This window comes from Phaseolus vulgaris, chromosome 1, assembly GCF_051622355.1.
Source record: "Phaseolus vulgaris cultivar YP4 chromosome 1, ASM5162235v1, whole genome shotgun sequence".
In the NCBI taxonomy this organism is placed as follows: Eukaryota; Viridiplantae; Streptophyta; class Magnoliopsida; order Fabales; family Fabaceae; genus Phaseolus; species Phaseolus vulgaris.
This window is the reverse complement of record NC_143498.1, coordinates 45,244,604-45,260,487: the sequence shown is the minus strand read 5'-3', so window position 1 is coordinate 45,260,487 and position 15,884 is coordinate 45,244,604. Positions and strand designations below refer to the sequence as shown.

General features: G+C 33.4%; 2 protein-coding genes, 1 long non-coding RNA gene and 1 pseudogene across 7 annotated transcripts; 3 read left to right on the top strand and 1 right to left on the bottom strand.

Moving 5' to 3' along the window:
- The first annotated feature begins 2,361 nt into the window (after positions 1-2,361).
- LOC137816194 (uncharacterized) lies at positions 2,362-2,854 on the top strand. The gene is made up of 3 exons (XR_011081778.2): positions 2,362-2,536; positions 2,615-2,714; positions 2,790-2,854. It is a non-coding gene; the product is annotated as an uncharacterized LOC137816194 (long non-coding RNA).
- A 1,397-nt stretch (positions 2,855-4,251) lies between these two features.
- On the top strand, positions 4,252-5,606 carry LOC137814289 (uncharacterized; annotated as a pseudogene). The gene is made up of 4 exons (XR_011081630.2): positions 4,252-4,335; positions 4,415-4,693; positions 4,772-4,873; positions 4,950-5,606. The product of XR_011081630.2 is annotated as an uncharacterized LOC137814289 (transcript).
- A 2,699-nt stretch (positions 5,607-8,305) lies between these two features.
- On the top strand, positions 8,306-10,317 carry LOC137814288 (actin-depolymerizing factor). Its single transcript, XM_068616928.2, has 3 exons — positions 8,306-8,556; positions 8,734-8,999; positions 9,943-10,317. The coding sequence occupies exons 1-3, from the start codon at positions 8,533-8,535 to the stop codon at positions 10,091-10,093; spliced, it is 441 nt and encodes a 146-aa protein (XP_068473029.1). The 5' UTR covers positions 8,306-8,532; the 3' UTR covers positions 10,094-10,317.
- Positions 10,318-12,814: 2,497 nt separating this feature from the next.
- LOC137814287 (inorganic phosphate transporter 1-4) lies at positions 12,815-15,679 on the bottom strand. Of its 4 annotated transcripts, none has more exons than XM_068616924.2 (2): positions 15,510-15,679; positions 12,815-14,752 (listed from the first exon to the last, which is right to left on the bottom strand). In XM_068616924.2, the coding sequence occupies exon 2, from the start codon at positions 14,689-14,691 to the stop codon at positions 13,066-13,068; it is 1,626 nt and encodes a 541-aa protein (XP_068473025.1). In that variant the 5' UTR covers positions 14,692-14,752; positions 15,510-15,679; the 3' UTR covers positions 12,815-13,065. The 4 variants fall into 4 exon arrangements, with proteins under 4 accessions (XP_068473025.1, XP_068473028.1, XP_068473026.1 ...); XM_068616927.2 differs by lacking the exon at positions 15,510-15,679 and adding an exon at positions 15,352-15,507; XM_068616925.2 differs by lacking the exon at positions 15,510-15,679 and adding an exon at positions 15,271-15,442.
- Positions 15,680-15,884: the final 205 nt, after the last annotated feature.

Genomic DNA, 15,884 nt, shown 5'->3' with positions numbered 1-15,884 from the left:
TTTAATTAAAGTATCTCAACTACTTTTTGTAATTTCTATTTACAGATTCTTTAGTCATCTTTTACTTCACCAATATACTATAATCTAAACTTTCTTTCTAATTGTTAATTTTTTATAAAAAGAATATTTTTTTATAAAATAAAATTTTAAAAATACTAAATTTAAAACTAACCCAATCTCATAAAATCAATTTATAAAATAAGATTTCCAACTACTTACATAATATAATTTAATCTTATCTTTAATCATTAATTAAAGTAAAGTATTCTTATATGTAAAACTCCAATAACAATTTAAAAAAAAACATAATCTATACTTAAACATTAATATCACTCACATTATATAGCATAAATTGTATATATTACTCTCACTACAAGGAAATAACAATTTAGTCACCGAATTTAGCGACCGAAAATTAGTGGTCGCAATTTGCAACCGAAATAGCCACCAAATACCCGTAGTGTTAGATCTGCGACCGAAATAGCGACCGACTGAATTATTTATCATGTTAGTTAGTTTTGCGACCGAATCCGCGACCGAATATGAGAGTGAAAAAACCATTGGTCGCTAAAGTGGTGGCTGTTTCGAATAAATTGGGAAAAATATATCTGCAACCGAATTAGCGACCGAATATGTTTATTTTTTAGCCACCGATTTTATTTCGGTCGCTAAATTTTATTGCTTTTTTCTGCCACCGAATTAGCCACCGATTATGTTTACTTCTTAGCCACCGATTTTCTTTTGGTCGCTAAATATAAATGTTTATTTTTGCCACCGAATCAGCCACCAAATTTATTTAGTTTTTAGCCACCGATTTTGTTTCGGTCGCTAGATATAATTGTTTATTTTTACCACTTTTTAGCCACCGAATTTCTTTTGGTCGCTAAATATAATTGTTTATTTTACTACTATTAATAATAATAAAATTGATTTTTATTTTAAAAAACTATACAAGGATCACACAAACTTTTGAATATTAATGAGTACTCGTCCGTTTAAAAAATAATTAGTTGTATTACTGGTTTCTTTTTCTATTTAAAAAATATATGTCAAATATATTTGTAATTTCTTAAATTTAAACAAAATTTATTAAATACTCTTTTTAAAATATCAGCTAAAATAAAAATTCTAAATAAAATTACATAACAAAATATTATTATTAATAAAATTAATCCTTTAAAAAAAAGTAAATTATGCTATATAATTAAATTTAAATAAAATGATATCTTTAAAATAACTTTAATTTTATAAAAATAAATAAATTTTTAGAATTAAATTGTAAAGAGTTTTTTAATTATTAAATTTTAATTATTAAAATATCCATATTTACTATCATGGATATTTAAATATTTATTTAATATTTATTTTTAATTTTACACAAATGCTATATTTTTTAATATTTTTTAATTTGAAATTTGTTTTTTTTTTAAGCTTTGGAGTTATTTGGAAGTGCAGGTGTTGTTAGGGCACGAAATACCCAAAATTGCTTATAGGAGTGAAGAAAGGTGCAGAGGAAGCTACAGCGGTGGTCGGAGGAGGAGGAAGCTGCAGCGGTGGTCGGAGGAGGAGGAAGTTGTAGGTGATGGTCGTGGTGCGAACGGAGGTACGAACAGAGGCGAACGAAGGTGTGAGCGGAGGCGAGCGGAGACGAACGGTGTGAGCGGAGCCGTGCGGAGGCGAACGGTGCAAGCAGTGCGAGCGGTGCGAGCGAACGGTATGCCTGTCTTTTGGCTATATGATTGATTGAAAATAGCTACCCCTAGAGTCGTATTCTTTTGGCTTTTTTCTTTTCTTAAAGCTTCATCTTAGTTCTGTCTATTGAAGTGAAACTCCAATTCTGATTGGAAAACAACAGCAAAAGCATATGTAAAACTGCATCTAAGTTTTGTTCTAGTTAATAGCTGTTTGAGTTGAGTAAACATATTTGACCATCATTTCAATCAATATATCAATACCTTGGCAGTGAATCCCCAACAAATAGCAGTTTTTTCCCTTGAAGCTTTCTGAGGGCTAGCTTTGGGTTGAAACTGCAAAATATAGTCATTTTGGAATGTAGTTTACATAAACTAATCATACTTGTATATGATAAAAATGTTTATATACATAAAGCAAGTTCTACAATTACAATTGGCAAGTTGGAGTGAGGAACTTACCGTGGCAAGGTGCAATCTTCTGGCTGTCACGTGCAATCTTCTGGCTGCCACTCCCAGTGACGATAGTCAGAATCATTCCTCCCATTCTTGACACAAGAAAATTGTCTATCTATATATGGGCAGCTTATGTCAGCTTACTTGGTGGAGGAAACATCTACATTTGCCTCATTTTATTATCCTGATCATGTTGAAACAAAAAGGACTAGGATCCCTCGTAATCTTGAAGTAGGCGAGGGTTCTTCACGTGCTCCTCCTATTTCAATTTTCAATTATCCAGGAAGAGAAATCGGAAAATGCATGACATATTATCTAAATCAAAAAGACTTTGATGCTGCCCAATTGTATGTTCTTCAAAACTGTGAAGAGGTTCAACCATACTTTGAGTAAGACAATGTTCACTCATTTGAAAAGAAAGTTAATTATGTTGCATGAGGTTTGAATAATCAATTTCTTTGTTGCAGTATTTATGTTGAATATTTAAGAGAGATTAGTCCTACTGCTTCAGAAGCTCAAATTGGCCAATACATTTCATCCTATTTTGCTACATGGTTCAAACAATATGTATGTTTTTAATTTGCCTTTTATACAAATTTTACTTTTAGATAGACATTGTGTAATTTATAATCTTTTGTTTAGGTTCTAAATCCAGAAAATAATATTGAAGATCCATTATTGGTTAACTTAGCATGGGGTCCTAAGAGAAAGGTTCAATCATGGTCTATCTATGTTATTAATGGATACAAATTTCACACTGTTCTTTGGAGTGAAGGCATGAATTCCACTAACTATGGTGTTTATGTACGAGGAACCAATGGTCAATCAGAGTCAGATTTTTATGGAATATTGTCTAATATTATTCAATTGGAGTATACTGGCTTTCCAATATTGAATGTAGTTCTCTTCCAGTGTGAATGGTTTGATAATACTCCTAATATAGGAACCAAAGTAGATAAGAACTATGGGATCGTTCAAGTAAAAGAATCACGGAGATATAATAAAGCATATGATCCATTCATATTTGCCCAATAGGCAAAGCAAGTTTATTACACCAAATATCCAGAGGGACACCAAGGTTGGTTGGGAGTAATTAAAACAAAAGCTCGTATTAGAATCATTGATAACACAGTAAGTGAGGTTGAGCATGACACTCCATACCAAGATGATGAGCTTCTACAACTTGAAGTAGTGCTACATGTTGATCCAGAATTCATTCATGATTCTCTTGCTGATGTTGATGGGGGGGGGGGGGGGGGAGGGGGGGAGAAGAAGTAGATATACAATTACTAAATGAAACAAACATAGATGAACAATACGAGGAGGAATACATTTCAAGTGAGGATAACATTGAGAGTGATTTTAGTGACACAGATACCTCTTCGGTAATTCATGCATTAAAATTGATTATATACCTTGTCCAAATTATGTTTAACATTAATTTTATTGTGGTTTCCCATAATTGTAGTGAATAACAGGGAAGAAAACTGACATATTTGGTTGACATATTTGGTTGTAGAAAACACAATCAGGTTTGAGTCTTTTGATCATGATTACTTTATTTGTTTATTCAAAATTGATTGATCCACTTTGATTATTGTATTAATTACATCTTATATATGTAATATTTTTTACTTGCAGATGACACCAAGGGGTAGAGGTGGTGGTCGTAGACCACCTAATCGTGGTGGTCGAGGTGTTCGTGTTGATGATATATCTTTACCCAATACCAACATTCCCCCTTCGTTTGTTCTTCCAACAACTATGGAGTCTACACATCCTATTTATGAAGGAGCTGCCCCACTTCCTACACTTCACGGACAAGATATTGAACATCATGTAGGAGAATCAAATCCTACTATCTTTTCTACAGAGCCAACTATGAATCAACCTTCACCGATACAAGACTCTCTTACACCTGACAATGAGTCTGGCAATGTAGTTGATCAAAGACCCTGGCTTCATGCAGAAAGAGGAGAGTAAGTATATTTTAATCTAATTGTAATTCGTAAATATGATCTAATTTTCATATATCATTTTGACAATATGTTTTGAACATAATTTTTCACCTGCAAATGGACCTTCCAATGTAATCTCACGAATCATCAAGCAAAAATATGACGAACCCAGTCCCACTTGGAAGAAGGTTCGTCTTGAGCTTAGAGATAGATGGTTTGGAGAGTTCAAGGTAATTTGAGTTATGATTACATTTAAAATGATATTTTATTTTTCTACAATGTTTTTTTTCTAATTTATTTTACATGCAGAAAGAGTATAGGTGGGATATGGAACAAGACCAACTCATTAGATCCATTTTTGATACAAAAGCCTCCCGTATCTTTAAAAATGCTATGAGTAAAGTTAGGCATGGTCAAGATAAGGGGACCTGGATTCCACAACTTGTTCGAGCAACCTTGGACCAGCATTGGAGTTCTACAGAATTCCAGAACAAGAGTGCTATTGCCAAGGCGAATCGGGCTGTTGAGAAGGGAGCCTCAGCCTACTGTGGTGGTTCCATATCTACCGCAACTCACTTTGAGAAAATGGTAATATTATAATATTTCTTCTCTTTCTATATTTAATTTAAATACAATCTATTATATCTTTTTATTGAATTTATGTAGACTAAAGAGCTTGAATGACAACCAACTGCTTGGGAGGTTGTAGAGAGAACAAAGAAATTGAAGACTGGAGAATGGGTCAATGACAAGACTCGCGACCTTGCGGTATGTTTAAACTTTGTTATAGTTTAATTTTTACTATATGTTTTCTTCGTAATAATCAATTTGACTTCATTTTCAGGAGAAATATAAGAAACGTCGAGAAGAAGCCCAACAACAGCAAATGCTTGAAAGCGCATCTTCGCAAAACTCTCATGTTGCCTCTATTGATGACAATGAAATATACATCGATGTTGTTGGAAGTGGAAATAAAAAAGGGAATGTCTATGGTCTTGGTGTATTGAGCAAAAGGTTTAATAGTTCAACAAGTGCTCACTCTGCTGCAAGTCAAGCTCCAGTAGTCCATCAAATAGAAGAAATGCGTGAGATTATTCAAAAGCTAAATGATGAACTTATGACAAAACGTGTCAAGGAGCGGACACTTGAAGAAAAGATGGAGCTATTGATGAAAACTCATGAAGAGCAAAGTGAACGCATGCGCAAACAAGATGAGAAGATGCAACTCATCCTACAACACATTCAAATGAATAATCCCGCATCAGGCTCTTCAGATCCTACTACCAGTGGACATCATAAAGGAGACCAGAGTAGAGATGACAGTTCAGAAGAAGATTAGTTATATGTTGAATTATATCATAGATTTGACTCTTTTAACTAGTTTTCAACAGTTTTAGTTGTGTAGTATGATTTACCTTTAATTTGAGCACAACTTCTTCTTAAACTATGTATTTGAAGTTCATTACAATTGAGCTTGATTGAATTTTGAGTATCTTTATAAGCAGGTCTAAATTTTTTTATAAAATGGTCAAAATACCATTTTAAATAGGTACTAATAATACAAATAAAAATAGCCACCGAAATTGATTTGGTGGCTATTTAGCCACCGAAATCAAATCCGTCGCTGTAGAAGTCTCCATTTAGTCACCAAAAGATTTCTTGTTAGCGACCGAAAATGGTGGTCGCTATCACCTTCTAATTCAGTTACCGATTTAGCCACTGAAATTTGGGTAGCTAATTTGGATTTTGAATTTCTGTGACCAAATTTTCTGCGACCGATTTAGTCACCGAAATTTCGGTTGCTAATTTGGTTTTCGAATTTTGGTGACTAAATTTATCTGCGACAAATTTAGCAACCGAATTTTCGGTTGCTAATTTAGTTTATAAATTTTGGTGACCAAATTCTCTGCGACCGATTTAGCCACCGAAATTTCGGTTGCAAAGTAGCGACCACTTTATAATTCGGTCGCTAACGGCTTTGCGACCAGGGTTTTCGCTTCCATCTTTATTTGGTGACTGTTTCGATCGTAGATATGATTAACGACCGATTATAGTGATTTTAGCGACCGAATTTGGTGGTCGCTAAAAGTGATTTTTTTTGTAGTGTCTCTTGTACTAAATTATCAAAAAAAAAATGTGACACAAAATGAATTAATGACACAAAATCAACCACAATCAAATATGCAGTAGTACCAACACAAGATGCAATAAACCAAAATTTCATGAAATATATAAAATTTAATTTTAATATAAGAACTGATGAACTAGTTAAAGTTGTTAATTCTCTAAAGTGTTCAACCAAACAATTCGAGATTCAATACATTGACAATCAATCTCTCCTCTTGTTTATATATAAAAAAAATTATAGGAACACTTTAAATTAGAGGTAGTACTTAATATTTATATTGAATTTCAAATGAGAAACTAAAGTTCACTTAATGCAATGTATTACACAATTTCAAAGAAACTTAGCAACATAATACTTGACTATCAAACTAAGTTTATACCTTTAATGAACCAATCATTACAAACAATTATATAACACACACTACAAAAAAATCATTAAATAAAAACGAATTTTAGAGACAAAAAATAATTAGTTACTATATTGACTAAATTAGATACTATTTTAGAGACTAACAAAATTTTTGGTATCTAATGTAGTTTCTATTACTAATAAATAGTTTATAAAATGTTATCTAATTAGCTACCAAAATTTGTAACTAAAACTTTGGTAACTAATTAGATAACAGTTTAGAAACTAGTTTATAAATGTTATTAATAATAGAAACTACTTCATATACCAATAATTTTTTTAGTCTCTAAAATAGTATCTAATTTAGTAAATATAGTAATTATTTATTTTTTGTCTCTAAAATTGGTATCTATTTAATAATTCTCTTGTAGTGACACATGATTATATAACTCATAATTTAGAAAATAATAGAAAATAATAAGAAAATAAATAAAACTTGCAATGAGAATTCTTCTTTATCATAAATTCATTTTAATGTACCATATTTTTATAAATTAAATATCATACTTTTATAAAATTGTAAATAATTACAAAATATTAATTATTTACCTCATGTTCTTCATCCTTTCCATTAATCCACTATAACTAGGGATGACAAAAAGATGAGACGGTTGTGAGTTTAACCATACTTGTAAAAATTTATCCTCATCCATATATCCAATGACTATAAAATTTTTGCCTCATCCCCATCGTTATCAGGTAATGATACTCATATGTTATGCTGATATTTGTCGCCCTTTTATTATTTCAAATATTTTTTTACAAAAAAAAAATCAAAAGACAGAAAAGATGTTATTGTCAAGGTTTGAATGTCAAAAGAACACATTCTAAGACTTTACACTATTGTACACTTGAAATTGAAAGTTAGATATTCTCTTGTGAAAAAAATAATATTAAAATAGAGTTGAAATAATCAAAATGTATGTTTTAAATAAATGAAGAAGATATTTTTAAATATTAAAAAAAATTATATAAAAAATTTCATGCTGACATGAATAGTGAGTTAGCATTGACGTAAACAATATAATATTATAATATATTTTATATTGGAATTCCATTTGTTATGTCAGAAAAAAATTAATGTCATATGCTTTCAAGGACTCATTTCAATTAATTCAATACTAAAAATATAGCTAGTGTTTAAAGTTACATTTATGAATTATAGAATTCAAAATGATTTTTTTAAAAGATAAAATAGACTTTTTGAGTCAACTATGATGTTGAGTGGAAGGTATAGAGGTGTAGAAAGTAACAACAGGTCTTTTAGTAACACTTTGGTTGTGAAAGAAATGTAAAATAAAAAAGTGTTTCTTCCACACCCCTACATTCTTCAAAATACCGAAATTATCCTTTATAATTTTAGGTGTTTTCAAAATAGTAGTTTCGTAAGTAAAAGATATTTTCGGAATAGAAAATTCATAAAAAAAATAATTCCAAAACATCTTTTTGAAACACATTTTTTTATTTATTTCTGAATTTATAAATCTGTAAAACATGTTCTGGAAAAGACGTTCCGAAAATATTTTGGAAAGAACAATTGGAGAGTCATTTTTTAAAGGGGGAAGAAAGTCTTTTTCAAAAATGAGGGGTGCAGGAAGAAATTTGTAGAGGTGCAGGAAGAAGTTGCCAAAATAAAATATACGCGGCGAAGGGATATGGCGAGCATTGAACAAAAGTGGGTCCCATGTGCGGTGGAAAATCCTTGTTTTTTTCGCGGATTCACGTTCCCGATTACACTTTGCGTTGCTAGAACGCACCGCCCTTATCACCATAACGTATTCTGATCTCTTTTATTCACTCAACAATCTTTTCTTCAACTCTTTATAATAATTTCTCTTCACTCCTAACCTTCCATACTTCACTTTCTCCTTCTTCAACTCCACTCCTCATCATGTCTTTCAGAGGCCTAAGCAGGGTAACATTTTCCTTCTCATCTACATCTCTTACACTTTCTTCTCTTTTCTTTTCTGTCATGTTTTTCTTTCATTGGTTTCATCAAGTTTTGGCATGTGAGTGTTCGTGTGTGTGTGTTTGATTTCAAAATCACGTCTTGGTTTGAAAGTCTTTTGACCCAGATGCGTTTAAATTCCAGCCAAATGCTTCATCAGGCATGGGTGTTGCTGATGACAGCAAAAACACCTTCATGGAACTGAAGCAGAAGAAGGTCCATCGCTATGTGATCTTTAAGGTTGATGAAAAGAAAAGGGAGGTTGTGGTTGAGAAGATCGGTGGCCCCGCTGAGAGCTATGATGATTTCGCTGCATCTTTGCCTGAGAATGATTGCAGATATGCTGTCTTTGACTTTGATTTCGTCACTTCTGAGAACTGTCAAAAGAGCAAAATCTTCTTCATTGCATGGTTAGTTTAGTTTCTCTCTATGTTTTGGTTTTATATGTTAAAGAAAAGGATCTCTAATTTTGTCCACAAGTAAAAGCTTGGTCGCACTAACCATGGCATGATAATTGTTATGTTTTTCTTGTGCAAACAAAGTAAATTCCGCACCTTTTATGATCATATGTTTGGCAGTTTCTAAATAACCATGCCATGCTATTCTTGTAAGCTCGTGTTAATATTGCCTTGCCTAAGTGTCACTCTTTGCTTGTTCTCTCTGATATTATAGAGCTGAATGTTCATTGTTTTATTTGTCTTGGGGTTAAATTTCTTGTCTGATTCATTCCTTGGTGGGATAAGAATTTGTTGTTGATTAGGTAGCCTATCTTAGTAAATATGGTATTTTGAGATTTTTGGTCCATGTCTGAAACCCCTCCTTTTCCAATCTGGATTATCAGTCTCAGATACCAGTATTTAAGTTGCGGATAGACCATTACTGGATAGAAGTTCTTATGTTTATACGAAAGATGATACATAAGTAATTTATCATAACAAACATTATCATGTTTGATGCTTAATTTCAACCATATCAAGAGTAGGTTTCCATCATCATGTATAGTTGACTGGTTTATTTTCTTTATTTGCTAGAAGAATGCCAAACCCTGCCTTTACATATTTACCTAGCTTTTCAGAAAAAAATAGTATAAATGTAAATATCAAATACTCTTCTAGTTGAGCTGATTTAGCACTCTAATTATTGCATCTTTGGAGCTGGTTGTCCACGGAAAGACTATTCTGTCTCTGATCAATCATTGTTCATTTCTTGTTTGAGGGGAACAAACTTGGATTGGACTATTTTTATTCCTGCCTACATCCATCTTCAACATCATGCTTCTTAATTTACATTTTATGTGATTTGATTTGACCAGAAGTATCATTCTTAGTTGTTTCATTGCATGATGTGGATTAGGTCCCCTTCAACGTCTCGGATCCGTGCGAAGATGCTCTACGCCACAACAAAAGAGAGGTTTAGGCGTGAGCTAGATGGTGTTCATTATGAAATCCAGGCTACTGACCCCACTGAAATGGATCTTGAAGTGCTGAGAGATCGTGCACATTGAAATGTTTATGTACTTGAAATTCATTTTCTTTTCAGAATCTACTAGGATTTTACTTTCAATGAATTACCTACTTCATGCTTTATCATCTGCAGAGCCCATCTTGCCACATAATTATGCTTCCAATAATATGAATCTGAAGGGCGATGGGTTTTGAAGCTGAGTTGTTATTGATGTAAATCCCAATTTGCTAAACCTGTGTTATAGAGCGTGACTTTATGGATCCAGATAAATGTGGTGGGTATAAAAGTATATGTTCGTAGAGTTAGCAAAGAATATCTAGAAAATTTCACAACCTGCTTTAAAATTAACCTTGTATTTGTGCTTGTTTTTGGTTTTGAAGAAGCGGAGGTAAGAAATAATGTGTGATATTTTTTGGGATGGAAGAGAAGGAGAAATAGTTTTTTAAAAGGTAGAAATCATTGTACTATTTCTCATTATTTACACGTTATTTCGGGCCTTAGAACTTTGACTATTTGAAAGAAGTAGTATATGATAATGATACATTGATAACTTTATTTTTTATATAACCATATTACAACACCTAATATTATTATTTTAATATTTTTTATATAATTTGATTACAAATTTATTTTTTATTATATATATATATATATGTATATATTTAATTTTAAATTTATTACATCAAAGATTGTATACTTCAAGAGTTCTTTATCAGTAGTGTGATCAGAGTAATGGGCTAATGGATCTTGGAGCCATTTGGATAACCTTATAACGACTATTGCTTCTTGTATCATACGAATTAATTGGGTTTGCACTCAATCATGGTAAGAAAAAGACAAAATTACCCTCTAGGTTTCAAAATTAAAAATAGATTTTGGCTTTGTGGTTTGGGGTTCTCATTTTTGCTTCTGTCTTGGGTATGTTTTCTAGATCCACTGAATTTCGTTGGTTATTTGCATTTGTTTACAGTGATTTTTGGTGGTATTTTTACACTCATTTAAGACGTATTTTGTCGTTCTATACTGTCGTTGTTGCAAAAAAAGTAACATCCTCTTTTTGAAATTCTGGATGTATTACTGAAATTTGATGGGTTCTTGCAAAAAGGTAAGATTTTTTTTAAACGGCTGGATTTAGGATATTGGGATATATTACTGAAATTTAAATTACAAGATGGGTTTAAGTACAATAATTTTATACTTTTAAAATGAATATGAATTCGTGTCCTGGGGATTATAAATGACATCAATTCGTTATAAAAAAAATCATTTGAGAACACAAATTTTAGAATAACTTTTCCCGAACGAATTGATGTTCAATCTAAAAAGTATATTTTGATAATAACTCTTAAATACAAAAAGTTCAAAAAAAAAATATTTTTCTACAACTACAGAATGCGTCTGAAATAGGTGTTAAAAATCACCAAAAATATCGTAAATCATCTCACACAAGTGTAAATAATCAATAACACAGTGAGTCCAGAAAAAAATACAAGACGGAAGAAAAAGATGAGAACCTCAGCCACAGGAGCAGTGCACATGAATGTAGAAGAAGGAAAGCCAAAATGTATTTGTAATTTTAAAATCCTGGAAGGTAATTTCGTCTTTTCCTTATCGTGACTGGGTGCAGATTACAATTCATATTCATATGCTGTCGGGAGTAATAGCCCCTTATAACTTAGGGGGTTGAAAGAGGCCTCAGCACATATATTGAAGGAGATTATCACTGAAGGAAATCAGTTCTGGAATTGCTGCGTTTATTTCTAGTCAAATTCCAAAATACCATAGCCTCACATTCCTAATTTTAACTTGTTTTTAAGACTTTCAGAGTGAGTCTTCATATGCGAGCTTCGATTCAAATACATGACCCCAAACTGTTTCAACTTTTGCAGAGGAAATAGTATTCTCACTGTACTCATCATTTAGTAGTACATCACCGAATAATTTAACAAAGCAAAAGGACCCAAAATTCCAGCACAGTTCGTGAAATAGAAATATGATTACGTGATTAATCTAATACCTGCTAAAATATCAAATTATTCAGTTTTGGGGTCCCATTGATTATATAATTATCATCCATGCCATCACTGAAGTCGTTATACCGGCATGGAGTTTTCAACTGAGAATATAATATAAGTGTGAAAAGTGAGATGTTGTGGTGAAGTATGAATTTGTGAGATATAAAATAAGAATAAATTATGTAAAAGTTACCTGTAGCTCATGTCCAAAGAAAAGTCTATTGATCATTGGTTGAAAGCAGTTTCCATCGAAGAATAACTTGATCTGTGTGGACCATAAAGTGATGCGAGAGGTAGACAATTGAATTGAATATAGTAAGTTAATAATGAGACTGAAAACGTCAGTGCAACTCCCCACTACAACTTTTGCTTTCAAATTTCAATTAGCAAACGTATTTGAAGTGTACAAGTCAAATATTTGTGCCGTGGACAGACTGGAACTGCAACTGCTAGAATTATGGTCATATTTCACGTCTATACTCACATTGAAAAGTAAATAATCTTCATCTGTTTTCACGTAAGCACCTAGGAAAAGGGGCACAGTTCAGAAATTTCAGACGATAAGATTCTTATACTATTTATATTCGTACTGTTCCATCACGGAAACTTATTCAACTGTAGTCTTTTTTATCTTAAGATTTCAATTACACACATGACTAGTGTAATGCCATCAGTTTCCTTAGACTTAAGAAAATTGAAATATTGAAACAACTAAGTCAAAAGAGAAAAAGAAAATAAAGATAGCATGCAGAACAGAGCCGGTCTGTGAAACTAGTTATTAAAAGTTCTATACACCAATAGTGATTATACATCAACTGTAACTCAAATTTACCAATATTAGAAAAAGAAATAGCCCTAGTTCCTAGTCCTGCTACATGATGTCCAGGCAAAGTTTAACAGAAATATTGGCGAGGGGCAAGGAAAGCTTTTGTGCTTTCCAAGTCTAATTGAAGCCACTCTGCTTTATTATAGCAACAACATTATAGATGAATATATCCTAAACATATGGAACAGTTTTGTTGTTATTGTTGTTGATAGAATGTGACTTCTCTAACTCTCCCTCGGTCCCAACATCCTCCTCATTCTCACCTGACATCTCCTCCAACGATCTTCCCTTTGCCTCAGGAACCAAGAAAGTAAAGAAGAAGCCTAAAATGTTAACTACACCTAAGACGATAAGTGCATTTTTTACACCAATACCTGCAGGGTACCCTGCATCAGCTTTGCTTTTGTCCTTGTTTTGTGCCAAGTACAAGAACCCAAAAGAACCAACTATAGCTCCAAGCTTCCCAGATGCTGATGAAATTCCATGACAAGTACTTCGGAATCTAGCAGGGAAAATCTCTGCTGGCACCACAAATGTGGTGGCATTAGGCCCAAAATTTGCAAAGAAAAAGGTCAATGAATACATCACCACAAATCCTATCCGGTTATCCCTATGAGTCCAGTGGTCATAAGGGATGGCAAGAGCAAACATGAAGACAGTCATAAAGAAGAACCCCATCAATTGGATAGCAAATCTTCCTATCTTGTCAATGAAAGCCACCGTGAACCAGTAGCCAGGAACTGTACTGCACAGAGCAATGAGTGTTTGAGCCCTTGCAATTTTGTAAACCTCCTCAATAGCATTCATGGTTTTGGCCGGAGGTATCCAACCAATTGCACTGAAGATATCCTTCTGGAAAAGATTTTGACTATAAAATGCAATATCAAGCAAGAACCATGTGCTTGATGTACCAAGGAGATGCAGTCCATGGCGAGTTAAGAACTCCTTTGAGAACAAGCCATATGGCTTAGCTTGTGGTTCTTCAATCTGTGGTTCAGCTTGAATCTCAACCTGCAGAACCTTAGACATGTCTGCTGCCGCCTGCTTCGTGTTCTTGGCTACTAGAGCAGTATAACGGGCAGTTTCCGGCATCTTCATCCGCCAGTAGTAAGTCAGTGCTGCTGGGAGTGCTCCCACCATCACAATTATCCTCCAAACATAGTCTGCTTGTAAAACTGTTGAGGCAGCTGGATCAACCTCATATGCTGGAGCTTCAAACCACTTATTGAATGCAGCTGACATTATAATTGCAAATATACCACCTGCCAAAATGCCAAACCCCTGCATGGCAAACACTGCAGCAATGAAGGCACCGCGAGTCTTCTTGTTAGAGTACTCAGACATTATGGTAGCAGAAAGTGGATAGTCTCCACCAATACCAAATCCAAGCCAAAAGCGAAAGAAGCAAAGAGTTGACATAACAGATTTTGCACTATGACCGAATGAAAGGCCGGAAGCAACGGAACATAATACCATCATCATCAGAGTCATGCCGTAGACTCTTTTCCTTCCCATCTTATCACCAAGCCAACCAAAGAAAAGCTGACCTGAAAGTGTTCCACAGAAAGCCACACCATTTACAGCAGCTGCGACATTGGGAGGCAATGTACCGGGCTTTGGTGCACCATCAACATGGTAGTATATGCGGCCGAGCAACTTTGTAACAAGTGATATGCAGAATAGATCATATGCATCGGTGAAGAAGCCCATTCCAGCAATGATGATTGCAGTGAAATGGTACCATTGTGTTTTTGCCACATCAAGCGCATTTAGCACCTGAATTTGCTCCTTTGCCATGGCTTTTCAAGCCAAAATTACAAGGCTATGTCTGTATCTCTTTATCAAAAACTCCCCTTCTCTGCAGAAGTGGAAACGAGAGTCAGACTTATCAATTGTGAGATCTTTGATTAAACAAAAAAAAAACTAAGAATTCAATAATAGCTGATCAATTTGAACAAGTTATCAAATGAAATCAACCAATACACGTACAGAAATTAGCCTCTAGAAAAGTTGTCAAGCTGGAAGGAACTCGTAAACTAACTTGCCAGTAAATTTCTTCGAAAATTATTGTTTTTAAATTGTTTCTAAAGACAAAAGAAACAGAAACAAAGCTATGGGTGAGCAGAAATATACGAAGCGAGAAACAGTTTCAAATGCGCCCCAGATGCAAACAAATTTTAAGAAACAGTTATGCATTTATTTATTTTAAAAAGAGGTTACAGATTGAAGATCCTATAATATCTCTAGAAAGCAAAATTTACGCAAAAGTCAATGTTCTCAAAACTGAAACAATACCGGAAAAGAAAACTGGTTAATTTTGAAATTATCATAACAAACAATAATTAGACTCCCAGATAATATCGAATGAAACCATACATGCACAAGATGCGTCCACAAGAAGTGACTAGAAATAGCAGAAACAGGTTAAGATGAAATCAGTATCTGGAATGTACGTACATTAAAGGAAAACACATGAAATGAATCTGAAAAAAACTAAGAACTCGGGGTAGTTGAGTGATGGTCCCGTGATGCATGCATGGGGTGACACATTAGAAAGACTTTGGCAATGCCAAAAGAAAATATAATTGCAATAATAATATTATAAAATGAATTACCTGTAGCGGAAAAAGTTGTAGAGAGAAGAGAAAGATGTGAAGTGGGGAAATGTATGAAGGGAGTGGGAAGAATTTATAGGAAGAGAAGCTAAGAAAACATGACATAAAACAAACATAATACAGTTTCTAAACCAAATATTCCACTCGCATATACCCCTCCTTTTCCGCCCAGTCAAGTCAACCCCTCTTATGCCTTTTAACACCGTTCCTTCTCCGAAGCCCTTGGATCACTCTGCATTCTCTCTTTTTTTTTTTCACACACTATTTTATACTATATAATACTCTTTCTTCACACTAAATTAAAATACCTTTTAATCCTAAAAAATTTATTATTTTTTAAATTTTCTTTAACTACATCATATATTATGCAAATCA

What these genes read in the sequence shown, in the direction of transcription:
- LOC137814288 (XM_068616928.2), top strand. Translation starts at nt 8,533, where the DNA reads ATGTCTTTCAGAGGCCTAAGCAGG. An exon ending in CTTTCAGAGGCCTAAGCAGG is followed by an intron (nt 8,557 to 8,733) that starts GTAACATTTTCC and finishes TTTAAATTCCAG; the next exon opens with CCAAATGCTTCATCAGGCAT. An exon ending in AAAATCTTCTTCATTGCATG is followed by an intron (nt 9,000 to 9,942) that starts GTTAGTTTAGTT and finishes GATGTGGATTAG; the next exon opens with GTCCCCTTCAACGTCTCGGA.
- LOC137814287 (XM_068616924.2), bottom strand. Translation starts at nt 14,691, where the DNA reads ATGGCAAAGGAGCAAATTCAGGTGCTAAATGCGCTTGATGTGGCAAAA.